General features: G+C 33.3%; 2 protein-coding genes across 12 annotated transcripts; one reads left to right on the top strand and one right to left on the bottom strand.

Annotated features, from left to right (window-relative positions):
* Positions 1-1,678: 1,678 nt before the first annotated feature.
* LOC6739828 (rho GTPase-activating protein 6) lies at positions 1,679-13,910 on the bottom strand. 9 transcript variants are annotated; one of them, XM_016172251.3, is made up of 12 exons: positions 10,300-12,885; positions 9,089-9,243; positions 8,885-9,029; positions 8,585-8,677; positions 8,351-8,508; positions 4,889-5,170; positions 4,676-4,826; positions 4,338-4,623; positions 3,271-3,405; positions 2,316-2,393; positions 2,076-2,260; positions 1,679-2,001 (listed from the first exon to the last, which is right to left on the bottom strand). In XM_016172251.3, exons 1-12 carry the CDS (start codon positions 12,185-12,187, stop codon positions 1,787-1,789), a joined length of 3,771 nt encoding a protein of 1,256 aa, XP_016037252.1. In that variant the 5' UTR covers positions 12,188-12,885; the 3' UTR covers positions 1,679-1,786. The 9 variants fall into 9 exon arrangements, with proteins under 9 accessions (XP_016037252.1, XP_016037256.1, XP_039152057.1 ...); XM_016172255.3 differs by lacking the exon at positions 10,300-12,885 and adding an exon at positions 13,758-13,910 and having other exon boundaries at positions 1,752-2,001; XM_039296123.2 differs by lacking the exon at positions 10,300-12,885 and adding an exon at positions 13,770-13,907 and having other exon boundaries at positions 1,752-2,001.
* Positions 13,911-14,089: 179 nt separating this feature from the next.
* LOC6724694 (zwei Ig domain protein zig-8) lies at positions 14,090-18,961 on the top strand. Of its 3 annotated transcripts, XM_016180606.2 has the most exons (9): positions 14,090-14,215; positions 14,450-14,639; positions 15,324-15,439; positions 15,935-16,145; positions 17,031-17,084; positions 17,138-17,240; positions 17,297-17,484; positions 17,543-17,726; positions 18,846-18,961. In XM_016180606.2, the coding sequence occupies exons 2-8, from the start codon at positions 14,510-14,512 to the stop codon at positions 17,677-17,679; spliced, it is 939 nt and encodes a 312-aa protein (XP_016037249.1). In that variant the 5' UTR covers positions 14,090-14,215; positions 14,450-14,509; the 3' UTR covers positions 17,680-17,726; positions 18,846-18,961. The 3 variants fall into 3 exon arrangements, with proteins under 3 accessions (XP_016037249.1, XP_016037248.1, XP_016037250.1); XM_016180605.2 differs by having other exon boundaries at positions 14,109-14,639; XM_016180607.2 differs by lacking the exons at positions 14,090-14,215; positions 14,450-14,639 and adding an exon at positions 14,997-15,078.
* The last annotated feature ends 1,675 nt before the right edge of the window (positions 18,962-20,636 follow it).

Genomic DNA, 20,636 nt, shown 5'->3' with positions numbered 1-20,636 from the left:
GCCCATTTTTGCTCGTTTTCTTAAAAATTTGACTTTAAATAGGCAAGTTCGAGTTCAGACATAGCGACCTCCTGGACATTTGGAGGCGTAACAATAGGCAAATAAGTTATGTTTCAGATTACGTTTATTCCGCAATCAACAACAATAATCAGGAATCGAGACAGAAGAGATTGACAAAAAAATAGTAAATTTTGAATTATTTATTAAAAGAAAACTGCCCGAGTGTAACAGACAACTAGACCGATTTATTTCCAAACATACCAAGTGGATGGCGTCTAAGATAAGAATTCTTGTTAGTGATTTTGAAAACACCAAAACACCCCAGCAAATGGGACGCCGAAACTTATCCTACCAAAATGCAGGAGAAAGATTAAAAAGGAAACTGAAAATGCGAGTGAAGCCTGGAATAAACTTTACAAAAGGGACCGACTATCACATGCAAGGAAAAATAGTCGGATCAATAGGATGAGTGATATTTTCCACAGAGCGATTGCTTACTCGGACCCACTATTATCAACAATTAGTTTAAAAGAAAGAGAGATAAAAAATAGGAAAAACCACTTCCGAAGGCAGTAATAAGTCTTTTGGATATACAGTCTAATTTTAAACCTGATCCATGAGACAAAATATTGGATTCACATTCTGATTCTGATTCGAGCTCAGATTCGGAAATTTATAATGTAGAACTAGAAGATATACACTATCAATCAATATACACTTTAAAAAAAAAAAAAAAAAAAAAAAATGAAATTTCGTTGACTCCTGAGTCATACCAGTAGTTAATATGGGAGGCAAGAGAGGGCGTGGTCGCACAGACTCCAAATTTGGTGTGCAAACTATTTGTGATTGAACAACAAAATGTACAAAGTTTCAAGTCTGTAGCTCAATTTTTAGACTTTATGCCAAAAAAATCGAATTCTGGACCACAGTGCCATGTAGTGACGAATCGAACCAGAGTTTGACTGCTATATGTATATAAATATGTGGTTTTCCAATTATAACTTTGATTGTATACAACCTTGACGGTGAAAAGAATATTTAAAATGATTGCCAACTAGAAAATAAGGCAGCTTCAGCATACATATATACCTATGCTCTCTTTTATTATTATACCAGTTACTCTTAGAGATTTACTAGATTCGTTGAAAACTATGTACAAGGCAGAAGGAAGTGTTTCCGACAATATAAACTATATATTCTTGATCAGGGTAAATAGCCGAGTAGATTTGACCCTGGCCGTCCGTCCGTATGAACGTCGAGATCTCAGGAACTATAAAAGCTAGATTTAGCAAAATTTTTAATATTTTTTCGCATTTTATTCAACAATGTCTATCGCTATACCAGAAAAATTATGAAATTTTGCGTTCTCATTTACACTAGCTTCGTAACGGGTATGTAATAGTCGGGAAGGTCGACTAAAGCATTCTCTTTTTTTATTTTTAATTTAGCTGTACCTATGGCAGCTGTATGATATAATCGTACGATTTTGATAATACATTTTGATATTAAAACAGTAGAAACTTTATCACTTTATGATCAAAACAAACAAAGCTATTATGTTTTTTCATTCATTACGCGGTAATTGTTCGACTGTTGCGGCCCTTCAAAAACTGTACACGTTTGCAACACAAAGCTCCTTAAAACTTATTTAACCCCTACCAGTAAAAGGATTTAAAACTGAGCGAAGGCCAATAGGACAGCAGGAGATAAATTGTATTTTTTAAAAGACGAATAATGGATAAACATTTTTATAAATTTTTTAATTATTTAGGGTTTATTATATTATTTAGGGTTCTTGGTTTATTCGTCTTGAGCTCGAAATTAGGTTCTGTCGTTTGTAAGTTGTTTTTATGGGTATATCCTGTTTATGGATGTTAGATGTAAGTATTTTCATTTTATTCTCAAGCTCGGCGGCATCTGTTCTCAATGTCTTGAGACCAACATCTGATGTACTGGTTGGGAGGCTTGATCTGGAAAACTGTTGGTATGCCGTTATAGGCTCTGCGTTAAAAAAATAAGAAAAAGAGATTCAGTGAAGCATTTTGATGCATTTTGATCTATAACTATAAATTTACCTTGTTTTTTTATAGGCTCCTTGAGACTTATGTGACTTTGTTCAGCAACAGATATTTTGAGACTAGCGGTAAGGATCTCTAAATTTTCATTATGGTTTTTCTTTTTGTCAGAATCGCTATAATCTGTTGGTTTATCTTGCCAATTTTTTAAATTAATGGTATTAAAATCATTGATATTTTCATACCTTAAAATTTATAATGTATCAAAATATTATTATAAAAAGATTAAAATATACAAACCGCTTTCCTTGGATCGGAGGTTCGAGCGAAACATCAGATAAAATGCCTGGTTGAGGGTCTTCTATTTGCTGTTGGGCCCTAAATATACGCGTTAGGTGCATTAGAAACATACATACATAAATAGAAATATTTCTAAATCCTTTACTCTTAACGCTTTTGCCATTTATATGCTAAGACCAACATTCATATGATATGATATGTCCTTGTGAACGTCAAGATCTCAAGGAACAAAAAAGCTAGAAGGTTGACATTGAGCATGCATTTTCGAGATTCACGGACTCAGCGCAGTTTGAAAGTTTCAAAATTGTGAGACTTTTGGGCAGTTTGTAGGCGTCAGAGTGAGAGTGCCAACATTTGCGAGCAAACTTGCGCCGCGTCACTGTCTCTGGAATCTGCATGCTTGATCTTGATCAAGCTGAGATCAAGGCGATCACACGGACGGATATATCAGACGGATATAGGGTCAGAAATATTTAATTCTCAACGAGACTAGTAACCCCGAGTAATGGGTATAATGAGAGAGCAAAGAAAAATTTGAATAACGCGTTTTCAACGAGTATATGTTAGATATTAAGTTTGACCAGAAGATTGTCAATATTTTAATTTTTGTAGTTTTTTGTTTAAGTGTAGATAACAACACATTACAAATAAAAAGCTCTGATGGAAAAAACGGTGGAATAACTATTCTAGTGTCTTTGCATTAACTGTAACAATGATGTTTCAAATTGGTTTTAATTTAAATATTGACCTACTCTGGGTAGTGGCAGATTGTGGTAAAGTGGCATTACTTTAGAGCAGTTACACCATGGAAATAATAATAAAAGCTAATGCTGTCCCTATTTGAATCCACAGTATACAGATCACGAACTTAACAGTTAACGGCTCCATAGATTCAAATTCATTGAAATAATAGTAAAACCTCTTGAAACACAAATGGATTCTAATCAGACCTTACCATTCAGTTCCATAGACTTTCGTTGAAATCAGCTCATATAACTTTTCCGGACAAGCTTCCAGTGCTTGTGTATAAATGACATTCAGTAACTCTGCTGATATGTTGAAAATTTCTTCATAGTGATTTATCATGGTTCTAACAAGAATAAAATATATTGAAATAAATTAACATATATAATTATTTTGTCTTAAACTACTCTTAGCCTCTTGAAGCTGAGAAAAATATTTACATAGCATACAAATTTTTTACAGTAACACATAAGCAATTGTCATACATTTATTATTGTTTATTACGTCGAGTTCTTGAAAGCAATGTTCTTATTCTTGTCCTAATGACATATATATTAGTATTTTTGGCCCGACGTATTTATTATTTGAATAGAATTCGTTAAAGACAACTATCTTTATTATCAAATGCGGTACGAACGTAGTTAGAGTTACAAAATTTTACATTATTATCAAATCGTTACGAAGTTGAACTAGTTTTAAGCTTTTCTTTGAAAGTGTAAATCAGTTATTCATGCGTTAAAAACTAAAAAAAATATAGACTTATGTTGCATTATTTGCTTAGATTTGTAATTTAAGAGTTAAAAATTAGAGTCACAGCGTGTTCATACAGTCATTGCACCTAAAAATTAATACTTAGTTACATACATCAGTAGGTCGTAGATATCTATAGGCAAACTTCCTAATTACAAAATGATTAGACAAGTGACGGGTATCTGCTGGTTGAGATCCTAGACCATTCTCTTGCTTTCTTTGTTATTTATATGTATAACCTTTTCGATTATTCCTCCAGCAGATATATGTCCTTCGCTCTAACTTATTTTCCTTCCAATTTGAGTTCCTGGCGGAGCCGCAATGGCAATATATGACTATTTCTTAAGATGACGCATGCGGTAAAAGCGTCACAAGACCATACTTTGTTTGCATTTTTAAAACATTAAGGCACACGAAACTATTCGTATGTTGACAAACAGCAATTAACGAGACAGTAGATTAGGTCTTGAAAATTAGGTAATTAGAAATTGAGGCAAAAAAAGCAAACAAGTATTTTGCTTGACAAACCTTACTACATTAATGGCATCGCTCATATTTTCTTGCTCTTTGTCCCTTGAAAATGTCAAATGAGTGCTTCGCAAAATATTTGGAGCAAATACTGTAGCTAGATTATTGCTATCCATTTTATTTCCAATCGTTAAACAACATCCCTCTGTAGACCATATATCATCGCTGTGTGCTGCCACTTTAGCTAGAAATACTAGTAAGACGTACAACGTGTCTCTGTGTGGGATGGGAAGTAGTCTTATCAAATGTGATATAGCCTCTAGTTGCAAGCGTCGATTCCGAATACCTGAAATTCGTTTGGTTAATTCTGAATGCTTACGCAAGCTTACAATACATGCGTTGTGTTTTTAAAAACGTTAAATAGAGTGTGTTGCAAAGTAGTGGTTCCGGAAGATCACGTAGAAATTCTTTAAGCAGTGTGGCAACATCATGTGGGCATGTATCAACAGAAATCCCAAAATAAATATCTTTATCGAAATCCTCCCGCAACTAATAAATAAATCGGATATAGAAATATAACAAAATGGTTTAAGTGAATTTCCACCACTTACTTGCTTTACTCTTTTTTTGGATGTGCTCACCCGGAAGAGTCCAACCTGTTGCAATCCGTTCTCTTCTAAATAATCAATACAGTTGTTTACGAATATTGGTACCATTAATTGTGAATGCTCTTGATAGGGCTTAACGAAATTAAGTTCAGTATCTTCATTTTCAGACTGAGATAGCGATGCTAAAGGCTTTGATATATTTGAAAAGGAGCCTCTAACATATGCAGAAAGTTCCGTGTTTCCGTATTCAAGGGATTTTGATGGTAAGCTTTCACATGACCTTACCTGAAAACAAGAAAATATGCCAACATCCTACAATTTTTATATGAACTAAAACTATATTGAACTGGCGTTAAAGGGAGCTGAACCGTTCAGCGGATTATAAACCGGAGTGCTGATTTATTTCGAGAATGAACCAGGATCGGCTTAATAAAAAATAAGAGCTAATGGTTAGTCGAGTCCCTCGACTATCAGATACCAGTTACTCAGCTAGTGGAAGTTAGAACACAAAATTTTATCATTGTTCAGGCATATCGATAGACATTGGGCGCTGCGTGTCTATATGTCTATAGAATCTGTTTGCTTAATCTCAACCTTCTACCTTTTATAAGTCCCGAACATGATAGTTTTCGGCCTTCATATGGACGGACTCGGCTATTGATCCTACTCAAGAATATATATTTTATACGGTCGGATACTTTTCAACGAATCTAGTATACCCATTTACCTTATGAGCAACGCGTATAAATATAACTACCTTTGCAGCTTAGAATGAAAATGGAATTGTTGTATATTAATAAAAATAAGCCCAGGTTCGCACCAAAAATTAGTTTTAGAGATCGACCAGCTGGATCGCAAGTCGGATTTTTATAGTCCAGTATTACAACTATCAGATACCCGTTATTCAGTTAGTAGTATCAATAGCCAAGTCCATGTACATCTCCATATAGTCAAGAATGTTTGCTTTGGATTCTAGTTTGCCACGCCCAGTATAACATAACACTCAAACATTTTGATATTTTTTCGATATTCTATCGATATGCCAATGGCATTTTTGCACTAACGCCCACAAACCTCCCAAAACTGCCACGCCCATACCTTTAAAAAATATTTTGATTTGTTTTCGTTTTAAAAATGGTCCTGCCAAACTGTATGGGACTACCAAAAAAATAATAACCACTTTCCATTTAACGCTTACAAACTACCCTAATGTTATAAAAATGTTACTTAAAAAAAAAAATTTAATTATTTATTGATTTGTCAGAAAAATGTTGAAATTTATCTTTTACTAGAAACAAAACGTTGTTTCTTTACTGCGACCACCAAGAGAGGGTCACTTATATTGTATTTCTTAAGGTTCAACTTGGAGTTATACTTTAATATCTCCTTGTGGTTGTAAACTAATCGGTACAGGTGGAATTACTGGCTTGCAGCTGCACAACATGCGTCACGGATTAATCGGAGTGCATCGAATCCTTTTTATCGGCCGATCTTAGCAACATTTGAGGGCTCAGTCGATCGACAGCCGATGAATGGTAAATTACTGTTGATCAGCTCGCCAAAACTGCAGATCAGTCCCTTTAAAAGGCACCTTTAGTTTGGCGCATGAACGATTTCGCAACATGCATCACAAAAGTATTTTAGATTTGGAGCCTTAGATCCATTTCAACGCACATTCAACAAACTATTTTATTGTTTATATAAATATATATATACGTGTATATATACGTGTATATTTTTTTTATGTACAATACAAAGCAAGATAGAACGGTTAAGTCGATTATAAGATACTGATTACTCATCTTGGAATCTTTAGAGAAATTTAAACATTTTGTTAAAAAATATTAAATGATATTTGAAAATGCATTTATATGAATACTTTCTTCTTCTTTATGAACATGTATTTCCAACTTAAATTGCTCGCAGTACTTCAGAAATCTTTATAAAATTATTAAACACTCCTATTTTATAATAAAATTATCTTTTTTATCTCCAACAATTACTCGTCCTCTAGACTCCCATACAGTTATACAGCTATGATGCAGTCAGACATATACTCCCGCAAAGCATCCGCACAGGATCATTGTGCAATTATCATTCATATCATGTTGTCCACCTTGGGTGTTGTTGTTTTTATCCAATTGTTCATCAATCTCAGCATGTGGTCGGTAACAATAGAAAATCTTCATGTGCAGATATGGAGGCTTACTTGTTAACCACCTGAACTTACATATATCGGTCACCGCCTAGGTCCTCAATAATTTCAAAGGAGCTATTAAATAAAGATAGTAGAATTCATCTTCCAACACTGGAAACTCTTAGTGAAAGCACCTAGTAAACAGCTTATGTATGGGAAGAAGATCGATAGAAGTGAATAAGAACATTACATAGAGTAAATAAACAACGGGAAGTTACATGATAGGCAGCAAATTATGAAATTTCTTGAACATTCCTTTTAGGGCGTTCCTGGCGACGCCCTTGTCTAGATGTACCTTTCGCTCCCCTCTTCTATACTCAATGCTTAATGTACATTTTCTTACAATGCCAGACGCAATATTTTTGATCGCCATAGTAAGAAGAGCAAGCAGAATTTCAAGAAACGGTACTTACGAAAAGCAAATGACGAAAAGGATAGAAACAGGTAGAGAAGGGCGAAGCGTTGTTGTTGGCTTTTTCCGTTTCTATTCAGTTGCATTTTCAATTTTGAATCGTCAGGATCGTCAGTGTGTTCTTAGAAATTTAACACCGACTTTCAGGTTTGTATTTTACAAGTAAGTAGCAATTAGCTAATAATATTTGTAAATATTAAATTTAAATAAATTTATGCGTTTTTCATTTCGATTTGTTTCTTTTCCGTTATATTTTCTTGTACGTCGACGAATGCGATGGCTCAAAAACTCTATGTCTTTTCGCGCTAATTGAATCAGAAAAGATGTGATGTTTTTGCAAATATGTATGTGCATGGCAAAATGCCATCATGCCGGAATATCAAGATAAAATGCTATATTCAAGTCCCAGACTAACTTAGCTAATGGAAGTAAGGAAGGAGAAGGAAGGAAGGAGAAATTTTAACATTTTCTGAAATATCGGAAAAGGTTTGTAAAAAAAAAATAAATAATAAAATACAAAAAAAAATTTAACATGAAAAAATATCAAAACCCTTTTTCGAAAATGTGGGCGTGGCAGTTTTTGGGCGGTTTGTGGGCTTTAGAGGGGGGCCTGAATTTTTTGGTAAATCTATTGAAATTCCCAAGAAATCTGAAAAAAATTAAAAAGAGATCTTTACGTTAATACGGACGGATGGAGATGACCAGATCTGACGGAGATGGCCATATTGGCTCGGCTATTGATCCTGATCACGACTATATAGATTCCTTCTACCTCTTACATAATTTTCACCGAATCTAGTATAGCTTTTTACTCTACTAGTAAAGATTATAAAAATTGTCAGAGTATAGCACTTACATTATCATTAAGCTTCAAAACACTTCCTGGGCTACTACCACTTCCACGAAACATTGACATAAGTGAATACTTTGATCTGTCTTCTATAATAACGTTCCGTTTGCTGTCTCTTGCTAAGCAACATTCCAATGAGGTTCCGAACAATACTGAGCGAGCATCTTGAAATGTAATGCGTTTTAATTATGTTCAAAATGATTATTGAGAATAATAGGCTGATGCCATAAATTCACTTACTGTGATCATCTTTCTTTCCATTATCAAAGAAGCTTGTAGTCAAGGATTTTTTTTTAGGCGCAGATCGTCGTTTTTGTGGCGATATCTTCATATCTATTATTTAAATGGGAAAAAATATGGTAATAGTTATTGGCTTTATTTTTAGAATATGTTATAATTGATTAGATAAAGAAATTATCTTATACTTATGTATGTTTCTTCAGCTGTTACATACTTTTTAAGAAATCATTTAAAACCTTTTGCCCTACGTTTGTATGACAAACAAAACCAAATCCTTTTAATCAGTTAAATTTAACTAACCTTCATTATTTCCAATATTTAGTTCCTGAATTTTTTCTAAGGCAAAATTTTTTACCATATCGGATTCTATTTTTGACAGCCTTGTCAAACTTGTCTCCACTATTTGAAAAGATTCACCAGACTCTGATATCCATAAAAAATGTTCCTGAAATTGATTTAAAAAGTTTTAGTATTTAATTTAAAATACAAGTTAAATTTTCTCACCGACGGATACCATTTTAGAGTTGGTATAGAGCTCTTTGAGTAACTCCGTTTATTGTGGCTTTTGGATCGACTCCGCCACATTCGTTTTGCTACAAATTGACCCACATTTGATAACGACTTTGACTTCTGCATACTTGCCGTTGCATGACTCTGATCTGAAAATAGTAGCAAGTCAAGCTAATTTAGCAGGATGCGATAATGTTATTCTCTACCAGATATATTTTTTGGCAATCTTAATATAATTTCTAATTTGAATTGATTATTACATTGTAACCATTGAATTTGGCATTTCGAAAAACGACAACACACGTTTTTTACAAGAACTACCATATTTTGCATCATAAGTTTGATGTGTGTGACAAAACATTTTTTCAGATTATCAATCCAAAGTATTACGGGACTTTTTCCAACAGCCATTGAATAGCGAAAAGGACACACATATTTTAAGTATTTTAGGGAAAAGGTTATCTACACAATTTAATAATTTATTGTTGTATAGATCAAAAGAAAAAATATATATGAACAGCAACTTTTAAGGAAAAATGGTTCGTTAATACCACATCTTTATATCATAATTTTTGCACTCGTTGCTCATAAAATATCTAAAAGGCATTTTCTTGCATAATATATTATATTATATTATTATTATTTTTATTTTTTTAATATATATATTATTTTTTGCAGATAAGTGGCGCTAGTGATACAAGTGGTAAAGTATAGTATGTTGTTGACCTCAACCATACCCAACTACGTGACAAAAATGGTTAAAATATCAAACAAATCTTAAACCTTTTGAAAGATAACTAAATGTCAATTAGAAACCGTCTCTTAAGTATTGCTTGCACTCGCTGCGCTGCCTGTATGTCATCGGAAATTTGGGAACGTGTTAAAAAAAGACTTAATCTAAAGTTCTTCTTTCCAAGGAAAATAACAAGGAAAATAATAAACTATAATTAAACAACAAATAAATTAGATAAAAGCTTTGAATAATAGAAAGCATCTTTTAGTGCATTGAGTTGTATTCTTTTGGAGAAGTTAACGAAAACGATAAATTCGAGCAAGTCGATTGCTCGCCCAAAGTCTTCCAATCGCGTATGCTCGGGTACAAGCCGGAACAACAGCAGCAGACTAAGGTCTTCACTAATGCTTAGTTCAGGCATTAAGACTGCAACGGTATATAAATGAATTAAACAATATGCACTTATACTTACTGGAATCTGGTAATGTGTTAAAATGGTTTCCAGCATTGATATGTCCGTGCAAAATATTTGAAATAAATTGAGAACTTGAAGAGAGTAGTCCACTGGAAGTTCGTATAGCCTTTTCTAACTTTGAATGACTAGTCGGCGAAGTAGGTGCAGAAGTGCACTTGGAATATGAAGAGGTGTTTGCAGGACTTGCGATTTGTAAAGGATGCACTTTACTGCTTATTTCTGTTGGATTTTTTTCCCTCTCTAACTGTATCTGACTTCGCTCATCCTCTAATCTTAACCATTCTAAGTGAGCGTTTTTAAGATTCAAAGATTCGTTTCCCCGTATAAAATCCAAAGCTATGAGAGGCCAAGCACTTAACGTTTGTACAGCCTTGTGTAATCCGGCACTTATTCCCGGTGGATTTATTACGCCCTTTGCTTTGATATTTCTCAGGTTCTTATCATAGTTAATTGATTTAAATCGGCTTGAATCAGAATCTTGCATACTTTTTTTTCTTGCCATGTTCAAATACCGTTTAATCGTATCGCTAACTGACTGTGAAATATCTTCGTCAAGTGAACTTTTTCTACATATTAAATGAGAAGATTTTGAACAGTCTTGTTTAGTGGGCTCTTCAAATAATTTTATGGTATTATCGCAATTTTTAACCATTAAGTTGTACTGCTGCGCCAAAGTTTTTAACTCGCTTAGTTGAATAAAATTAGTTTGAGTTCCACAGGTTTTCTGGATTCTTTCAACGCTGTGTCCATTTGAATTAAGTTTGTTTTTAAGCTCAATGTTTTGCGGTGCCTTATTGAGGTCTAAATAAAGTTCTGTTTTTGGGCTTGGTAAAATTGGTTTGGTATCACATTTCATTAGAGAAAAGAAATTTTCATGTAGTAACTTATCGCTTCTTTTACTATCAGTGTTACCTCCAGATATTTCCTTTCCATTTTTTATTAAGCAAGACAATGAAGTCGAAATATTAGCTTTATAAGGATCTTTGGAATGTAGCGTCCTATGGAGCTGTTGTTTCTTAAGCGCGCTATAGATTTTTTTCAAAAGAACTTTGTCTTCCAGAATGTTTAGTGGAGCATCGCCAAACTTAAACTGAATTCCTTCATGTGTAAATAAAGGGCAATTAGATAACAATTTAAGAAGGGACAAGAGTTCTGTTTGAATCGATGTACCGGATGATATCACTTGATGGTTGTCACCCTTGTTTTTGAAGTTTGGCCTTTGTGCACTGGGTGATGATGTTTGGTCTGGCCGAACTGTTTTAGTTCCAAGTAAAGTTGTGGTTTTGTATGCATCACGAAGTTTAAGATAAGTCTGCAATAATTCAATGACTCGATCGGCAATATGATAATCTTTGGTTGCATCAACTATTTGTTTTCTGCGGCTAGCACTTGCATGCCTCAACAATGGCTTTAATCTCCGCTTAGAACAGCTGAATGCTCCTGGGTATGATGTTCTTCGACTCCATAAAATAAAACTTGGTTCAGATAAACACACCCGTTGAAATTGATCTTCAATTAGGTCATGATTACCTGACCCTGTTTGGTATCCATCAGGAATTAGCTTACGGCCTGCATCTGTCATATATCTCCAGGTTTTTCGAGTTAGAAGCCAGCGCTCTCGCTTTTTTTCCTTGTCTTTTGTGCTGCGACGATGCACTTTATTTGGAGAAGCAACTCCTTCGGAGTGCTTACTCGCAAAAATCATTGGCTTACGCATGCTGGAGGCATCTAAACAATGTGGGTCTTCTAATGGCAACGACCATATTTTCGATACGTCGTTAACCTCGTCAAGTGCCATATCTAACGGCCCCGACCTTTTTTTAACGGCCGCGATGGGGCTTCTCAAGCAGTTCACAGATTCTTCGTTTTGTTTTGGACATTCCATTTTTTACGCTGAAACAGAGATTAAAGTTGGTGGCGCATAGATTTCTTCCAACAGGTCTTTATACTTTTTTATTGCGATTTAATTATAATAGAGGTGTTCGGAGTACACATGTTTAAGTTTCACACTCATTTGGATACATATCAATTGTCATATTTTCACAACGATATTTTCAAAAGGCAGGTTAACAATTATACGGAGAGTTGCAAAGTAATATACTAGGTAAACACACAAATTTATTTATAAATGCGTACACATATTTGCTTTTCTCAGGAGAGATTGCGTATATATACAATAGAATTTGTATCTACATATGTGAGTGACTTTATTTATATTTCAAGGCACACAATATTTATATTGGAATTCTGGAATAATCAGTACTTCTGTATAAATTTTTCAACAGATAGTAACTTCGACACCTTGAGGTTTACGATTATTTATTTGTTGATTTCATTTTATATTTCATATTATTAATATTATTAATTTCCATTATTTTCACTCTTAAGCCTCGCAAAATAACACAAAATGCCTGGTGAGATGGCGTGTACATAATAAGAGAAGCAACATTATTTTCAGAAAAAAACATAAAAATATTTCGAAGTTCACGAGATATTATTTTTGAATGTATTTATGGTGCACGAGCATCCCGCTTGTGATCGACTATGTACATATACACGTTCTGAAAACAAACTCAAGAACATGGACACTTTTTAAATTTATATTTACAAACAAGATTTGTACAAAAATATATGAATACAATTTCATTTAATACCTTGTTTTCCTAATTTTTGGTGAATATCTAAATTTAATTTGAATTGCTATTTTCATTTGCAATTAATGTACTGTTATTTAAAAATAATACTACTATTGCGGAAGAGCTAATGAAAAATTTCGTTAGGTCAATGTAAATACCTCGACCTGAAATGAAAGCGTATAATTGGCCATATGTACATATGTGTCAAGTTCTGTGCAAGCTGCTAGTTGATAAGTTATCGTTTTACCTGTGTAAAGCTACATTTGGAAATTAAAAATTGATTTTCAAATGGAAACACATAGATGTTGACAAGGACGGGAAAAGTTTGCAAGAGAGCGAAACTGAATTTTATGTGCCCTAAACTAACTTACACTAATCTTTAAAGAAGGCAACTTCAAATAAAAACCAGAAAACATGCTATAGTCGAGATCCCCGACTATCAGATACCCGTTACTCACCTAGTGTGAATGCGAACGCGGAATTTCATAATTTTTTTGAGATATCGATAGATATTGGGGAATAAAATAAGAACAAATTTAACAATAGTTCAAATGTGTGGGAGTGACCGGCTTTAGGGCGTTAGAGTGGGCGTCGCTAAATCGATAGAAATTTACAAGACTAATAGGAATGTTTTTTTTTTTTTTTGTTCGCATAGATATAGAATTGGTCAGTTCCAAGGCTACTACACATACATAGTCGGACAGACATCACGAATATATGGTCGAAAACGTTTCCTTCTCGATATCAAACACTTCTCAGTGAATCTAGTATATCCCTTTAATTTAAGAGTAACTGGTATTTTTTAGGATGAATGCTTACCACTACTATTACCGTTTTTGTGAATGTAACTTTCAGTAGTAATTTTTTTTTAGAAATTTAAGAGGTAAAGGTGCTATGGTCACGCTTATCTGATCTCAGTCTCAAATTGATGTATGCCATTTGTATTCCGCCCATTGCTAATATCTATAAACCGTATTACCGTATTACCAATAAAAGGAAACTAGAGTACTTAGTATATGACTTCAAATTGTTAAAATTAAAAAAAATATATATAAAAATAATTGTAACCTACGCAATCTATAAATATAAAAAATCTATCCTAAATTGTATGATAACACATACATATGTGACAATGGGCATGCGCGAATATTTTCAGGGTTGCAGAATATTAAAAATCTGTATATACAAGTCGTCCTCACAGAAACATTAAAACGTGCTGCTTATGGGTTGTTGAGCTTACCGTTGAAATAATAATTGTCGATGCCAACGAAATAAGTGTAAAGACTGAAAGAGTTTATAAAAATTGAAGCCAGCACGTATAATTGCATGTGCATTAAAAACACAGATCACAATACCGAAAAACAGAATGTTATTTGAAAATCCATTAAAAGATTAAAAAATCGATGCCGATACAAAGTTGTTCTTAATAAAAATCTTACGCCAATACGTGTTCTCGTGTGTGCTTAATATCTAACTTATATATATACTTAACATTTATTATAACTACATAGGTATATGGAATTTCACTCTAAGTAATGCATATCTTTGAAAGACAAATGAATTAAAGCAACATGTCGCGTGGCAAACATGCCACATTCTTAAATAATTCGCCAATTAAAATCAAACCATTCATTATATTAGTCTTGAATTTAAATATATGGTGTCAATATATTAGTGCAACTTCATATTTAAGCCTGAACGGTAAGATACATTTTTAATTAAAAGTTTCCCACTAGAATGATATATATGTTTTTGGCCTTGCGGGAATTTTTTTAATTTTGGTTGGACCCTTTCCCTACTGTAACGCGTACAATAAAAAAATGTAATGAATACTTGAATACCATGACAAAAATAATACATGAATCTAATGTACGAATTGTACTTAACAATATACAAATGTGAAAGTATGTTTAAAAAGCAATTGTATTTAATTTATGCTAAATTTAAATTTAAAAAAAGATTTTAATATTGCTTTTACCCATAGTATTTTTACCACCTGAAAGCTTGCTTTGTAAAACATCCTTCGAGGTGAGCTTCGGCTACCAAAAGATGACAACAGTTTCAATGCATTGAATGCCATTGCAATGGCTCGCTCCAGCTTTTAATTTGTTTGCGCCTTTCACCAACAAATGTACCAATGGTAAAACTCTTTATGATCGAACTATCGCAAAAGATATCGCGCATGTATATATAGATGTCGCAAGCTCTTTGTCTTGACCGACACTTCCGTCCATGAAAAGATCGAAAGCTTAAATTAAAATATTTAGCTTCAAAATAAGAGACATATAAAATTATTTTTATTTTTTAACTGCAAGGGTATATACGCCTTGGCTTGAATAATTTAGCATCCGATTTCGTTTAACATAAAATACAAATTCATTTTAGACCTAACCAATTCGGAGCGACCTTTCTTTGATGATATCAGCCCGAGAAATGTGTCGGCCGTAGTCGACGAAATCGCAATATTAAGATGTCGGGTTAAAAACAAAGGAAATCGCACGGTAAGTCATTATGGGCTATTTATTTTTATTCTTACACATAAGATTATATCGAAACATTTTTATTCGTTTGAAGAGCACATTCGGTTACATGGTAAAAAGCCGACTTTACGTAACCTTAAATTTCAAACTATATTTGGGTTCACACCAGAAGAAAGTTTTATTTTTTAAAGGCAGCTTTCTTTCTTCTTTTTTCGCTAGTCCATTTCAACTCTCCTCCCATTTTCATCGATCAAGATTGTTTTGAGACGATCACAGGTCTCATATGAAAATGTGAAAAAATCATTCAAGTCTTAAGTTTTTCTAGCAAGCTTGCCTATATCTAAACAAATAGGATAAGGAATACATGATAACAACATATTGAAATAGTCAACTTCAGACTCATTTTGTATTGATTCAAATAAGGGTTATCAGATAGCTAATAATTACTTATCTATTGCTTGTCATAAATTTGCTTATCTATGTAATATTCCTAATAAATACTATAAATTATTTCAGGTATCATGGATGCGTAAACGGGACCTTCACATTCTTACAACGAACATTTATACGTACACCGGCGATCAACGATTTTCTGTAATACATCCACCAGGCAGTGAAGATTGGGACTTAAAAATTGATTATGCACAGCCTAGAGACAGTGGCGTATATGAGTGTCAAGTGAATACCGAGCCTAAAATAAATTTAGCAATTTGTTTGCAAATAATAGGTATATATGATCATTTATGAACCAAAAAAAAAGATAATAATAACTGTGACGCTCGAGTACTATATATAGAAAAAAAATTTGGTCGTTGACCGACCATAACGAATAATATAGAAATCAAAAGGCAGCGCATAAACTAGTCTTGGCGATTAAATGGTTTAAATATAAACACAAATTGGTAAAGCCCTGAGTCTAGAGTATTGAGCAATGAATCGGTCGAAATACATATTCAAATGCTATCTATACTGTTTAAGCTTATTTCATTCAAATTCAACAGGTTAAGGACCACAGCAAAAGGAAACTTTTTTACTCAATAATATATTTCAATATCTTAAATTTACTTGTTTGCAATGCTTAAATAGAAATTTTTTTAATAAAGCGCGGTATTTACCTTGTTGAATATACAATAAGATTTTGTCACAAAAGTTGTATCAGCTCCATTGTGAGCATATAATTACTTTAAAACCTGTAATCATCGTGTGAAAAACAGTTGAGCACTGGTAAATGAAAGTCGAGGAGTTTTTATACTCATTACTTTTAGAGTAACAGGTCTCGTTTCCAACCATATATAGTATATATTTTCAATAGCAGAGTCGACCTGGTCATGTCCGTATGTCTTTCCGTCCGTATGAACGTCGAGATCTCAGGAACTTTAAAAGCTAGAAGTTTGAGATTAAGCATACAGATTCTACAGACACAGCGCAGCACATACACATACTGACATGCCCACTCTAACTCCCACAAATCAATTGGTTTGCCAATTTATATCGAATTTTAATTTATGTCCGACTTGAGTCTTCACGTAGAAGAATTTATAAATTTTCTTACCCGCAGAAAATGTATTAATTTAATAACTCGTACTAAATTTACTTTTCTATAAAATTTTAGCTGACAACGACTTTCAAGACCTTAAAACTAAAAAGCGGTTTTACGACACAAAGTGTAAGGCTTTTTATGGCTTGCTTAAAATTAAAATTATCTGTGATTTTTTAAAGCGGCTAGAGCAAAAATTCTGGGATCGACGGAAATTCATGTAAAACGGGATAGCACTATTGCCCTGGCTTGCTCTGTTAATATACATGCACCATCTGTGATTTGGTAAGAAACCATGATCTTTGTAAGAGATTTTGACGAATTAGTTTACTATCTCCAAGGTATCATGGCTCATCAGTTGTTGACTTTGATTCACTTCGCGGAGGAATAAGTTTAGAAACGGAAAAAACTGATATAGGAACAACGAGTCGATTGATGCTAACGCGAGCCTCATTAAGGGATTCTGGAAACTATACATGCGTTCCAAATGGAGCCATTCCAGCTTCTGTTAGGGTTCACGTTTTAACTGGTAAACACAAACACATATTTCAATTTCATATATTTTTTTTAAAATTTAATTTGGACAGGTGAGCAGCCTGCAGCAATGCAAACAAGTTCTGCCATTCGGAGTGGGGCTTTCACTGCAATGATAACTATCATATCAGCAAAAGTGTTGTTATATATTTCAAGTCTTATGGAGCATGTGTATCTAAGAGAAAGATGACTAACTAACCAATAGAATTTCCATTAAAATATATATAAAAAATTAAGGTAAGCTAATAGATTTTCATAAACCCTAGATAAATCCAATAAACTCTAGTTTCGCGTTTTGTCAGCTGTTCTTTGCTTACAAGAAAGGTTTAGGATTAAATATAAACAGACCACGCCTACTCTAAACGCCCAAAAATGCCACACCCACACTTTTGCAAAATGTTTTGATATTTTTTCATATTTTTATTAGTCTTGTAAATTTTTGTTGATTTGCAAAAAAAATTTTTTGACATGGCCACGCCCCCTCTTACGCCTATAAGCCGCCCAAAACTTCTTCGCCCACCCTTTTGAACAATTAAAAATTTTTCTAGCTCGAGTCCAAGGTCCAGCGCGGTACTGTTAGTTCACGGTTTCCGCTGTGCCGGGGTTCAAGGTCCACTATTTCCCATTTTAGGTTTAGAAGACATGCAATATAATTTAGATTTAGCTATTTAAAACTGCGTTCATCGTAATAATTTTAATTTATTAAAAATCAAGACCTGAACCTAATCAAGACCAAAGTGATGTTCTCACATCCCTGCATTAATGCAATGTTAATAATTAAGCCTTAAGAAATCATTGCTAGAAAAAGAAAAAACGCCAAATACTTTTATCTTTATCGTTAGCTCGAGGTATTACGTTTCGTCATCTACTTCTTCTATACAATCTATACAATACAAGGAATAGCAAGAAGGAAACTATATAACTATAACTAGTCCGCAAAAATAGACAAGAAATTGACCTACGAAAAGTCACGTCTGGTTTTGATTATGCCAGTTTGATTAATATTTTCTTTATATTTATTTTTATAACAAAAATTAAAAAAAAACCTAATACCAGATACAAGTTTCCTAATGAATTTGAATAAAAGCTTTTGAAAATCAAACGCTTTAATAATATAGTTAGAAATAGAAATTCAAATTTTCAACGTGCTACAGATCACTGATCTTGAGAATATGCATTGATTCCTTCCGATATATCGCGAGTCGTGTCAATTACCCGCCCCTATGCATACATACACTCATACACTCTCTATTTCTTAGTTTACTAAACTATGTTTTAAAGAAAAAAAAGTGTGGTTCATGTCGCAATGCTAATTTATTAAAATTATAATAAATTAAATACAGTATATTTTTTCAGATGGCAGCGTGCTCGGGGAGGAACCATTGTAAAATCGCGCTCTGTTTAATGCAAATACGAACACTACATGTAATTCCTATAGTACTATGAAATAAAAACCTATAATAAATATCAAATCCTTCAGTAATGTTATAGACCTGGAAGAGTAAGTACACATAAATCTACACACATATACATGAACGCGCACCTTGTCTTGTAGGCATCGTATTGCTTACTTATCTCGACTAATATTCCTTTTCAGACCTCGTCTTGTTATCTGCGAATTTATTGCGAAAGCCAAATCAAAAGAATTAAAGCAACATGCTTTCTACTTCTTAAAAGTCAAATAATTCGTTTAATTTGAAATTTTACAAATAAATATACATATATGTGAATACATAACAATCAAAAATGATAATTCCTTTATCGTGATCTTTTTAATATATTATTATAAATCAATTTTTTTGTTTAATGACGTAGATTCCTGGCACCAACGAATTTAAAATATATTTTTATTTCCAATTCCATTTCGTGTGTCGCTTATGATACGACCATTCCTTTTCACTCGCGTATGTCCAAATATATGTACATATATATATACATATTCCTTTGGCAGTATAACGCATTCTAGGTCCAACAAGTCTTACTCGAAACCTTCTATTTCAAATCACTATATTTAACGCCGGCATAATCGTTTCTCATTTATACATTTGCTTTTGAACGACTAGTTTAAGAGGGGGTTGATGTAATAACTTTGGCGATTTTAACGGAATTAAAACGTATGTTGCGGAATAAAGTTCGTTGGTGTTCAACTAAAAAACGCAAGTCCTAGGTGCTGTACAACATTGAACAATTTAGAGTTTTATACAGTTTTACGATATTGGAGAATACTTTATTTTAATTACGTTTACGGCTTTAGGTTTTTGGACTTTTAAATAATTTTATCAAACAAATTTTTTCAATGAATTGTTATTTTGAGACTTTTATGGCTGAATAGTGTTTAAAGTGTTGGCATAACGTTGTTGCCAGCTAAATGAAAGAAAGTCTGAAAGAAATCAACTATTTGTGACGAGCACCGCAAAAGCCTTTTTATTTTTTGTATGTACATATGTACATACAGTATGTCAAGAAACTGTTTACACACTGTGAAATATAAAACTTATTACACAGTGTGTTAACAGTTTCTTGACATACTGTATATTGTTTAGCGGAGGTGTCTGCTTTCAGAACTTATGCTGTTTGGCGGTAGGCGTTCCGAGCGTTAAAAATAATTTGGTCGCTGTCTGTGGTCAACCTTTTCAACTGTGTGTCAGTTCCTTCTGCTTGGTCTTATCGTGTATAACATGTATGTTGCAGGTAAAAGAAAGGGTTGGGATCGGTTCAAAAAAAATATCTATAAATATTCGAAAGCATTCGGATTATACTTATAAAATATAGCTTGAACAACCCACAAACTCTCTGAAACTGTATAAACATTTTCTATTAACTTGCCAATATTAATCACTACGTCCAAAACTTTAAAAATATTGTAAACGGTTTTAATAAAGGTATGTTTCCTATAACATTTAAACATAAATCATTTATTTAAAACTAGTCGCTTACCCGTAACATACTATGAAGAAACGCAAATAACAACAAGAGAGTAGAGGAAAAAACCTCCAGCTCCGTTTCGTGAAAGCAATTCATATAACGTAAAATAAAAGTCATCCAAAAATCCTCATTTACCAATAAAGCACCAGAGGTATTTGCATCATTAAATAACTATTACATGAAAAGTATTAAAATTTTCCGATCTTAAAAAAAGCTGGGCAA

The sequence above is a fragment of the Drosophila simulans genome, chromosome 4 (genome assembly GCF_016746395.2).
Source record: "Drosophila simulans strain w501 chromosome 4, Prin_Dsim_3.1, whole genome shotgun sequence".
NCBI lineage: Eukaryota > Metazoa > Arthropoda > Insecta > Diptera > Drosophilidae > Drosophila > Drosophila simulans.
This window is presented reverse-complemented; position numbering and strand designations above follow the sequence as displayed.

What these genes read in the sequence shown, in the direction of transcription:
- LOC6739828 (XM_016172251.3), bottom strand. Translation starts at nt 12,187, where the DNA reads ATGGAATGTCCAAAACAAAACGAAGAATCTGTGAACTGCTTGAGAAGC. An exon ending in TGGAAAGAAAGATGATCACA is followed by an intron (nt 8,509 to 8,584) that starts GTAAGTGAATTT and finishes TTACATTTCAAG; the next exon opens with ATGCTCGCTCAGTATTGTTC. An exon ending in AACGTTTTTAAAAACACAAC is followed by an intron (nt 4,624 to 4,675) that starts GCATGTATTGTA and finishes AACGAATTTCAG; the next exon opens with GTATTCGGAATCGACGCTTG.
- LOC6724694 (XM_016180606.2), top strand. Translation starts at nt 14,510, where the DNA reads ATGTCGCGTGGCAAACATGCCACATTCTTAAATAATTCGCCAATTAAA. An exon ending in GCGGTTTTACGACACAAAGT is followed by an intron (nt 17,085 to 17,137) that starts GTAAGGCTTTTT and finishes GATTTTTTAAAG; the next exon opens with CGGCTAGAGCAAAAATTCTG. An exon ending in CATGCACCATCTGTGATTTG is followed by an intron (nt 17,241 to 17,296) that starts GTAAGAAACCAT and finishes ACTATCTCCAAG; the next exon opens with GTATCATGGCTCATCAGTTG.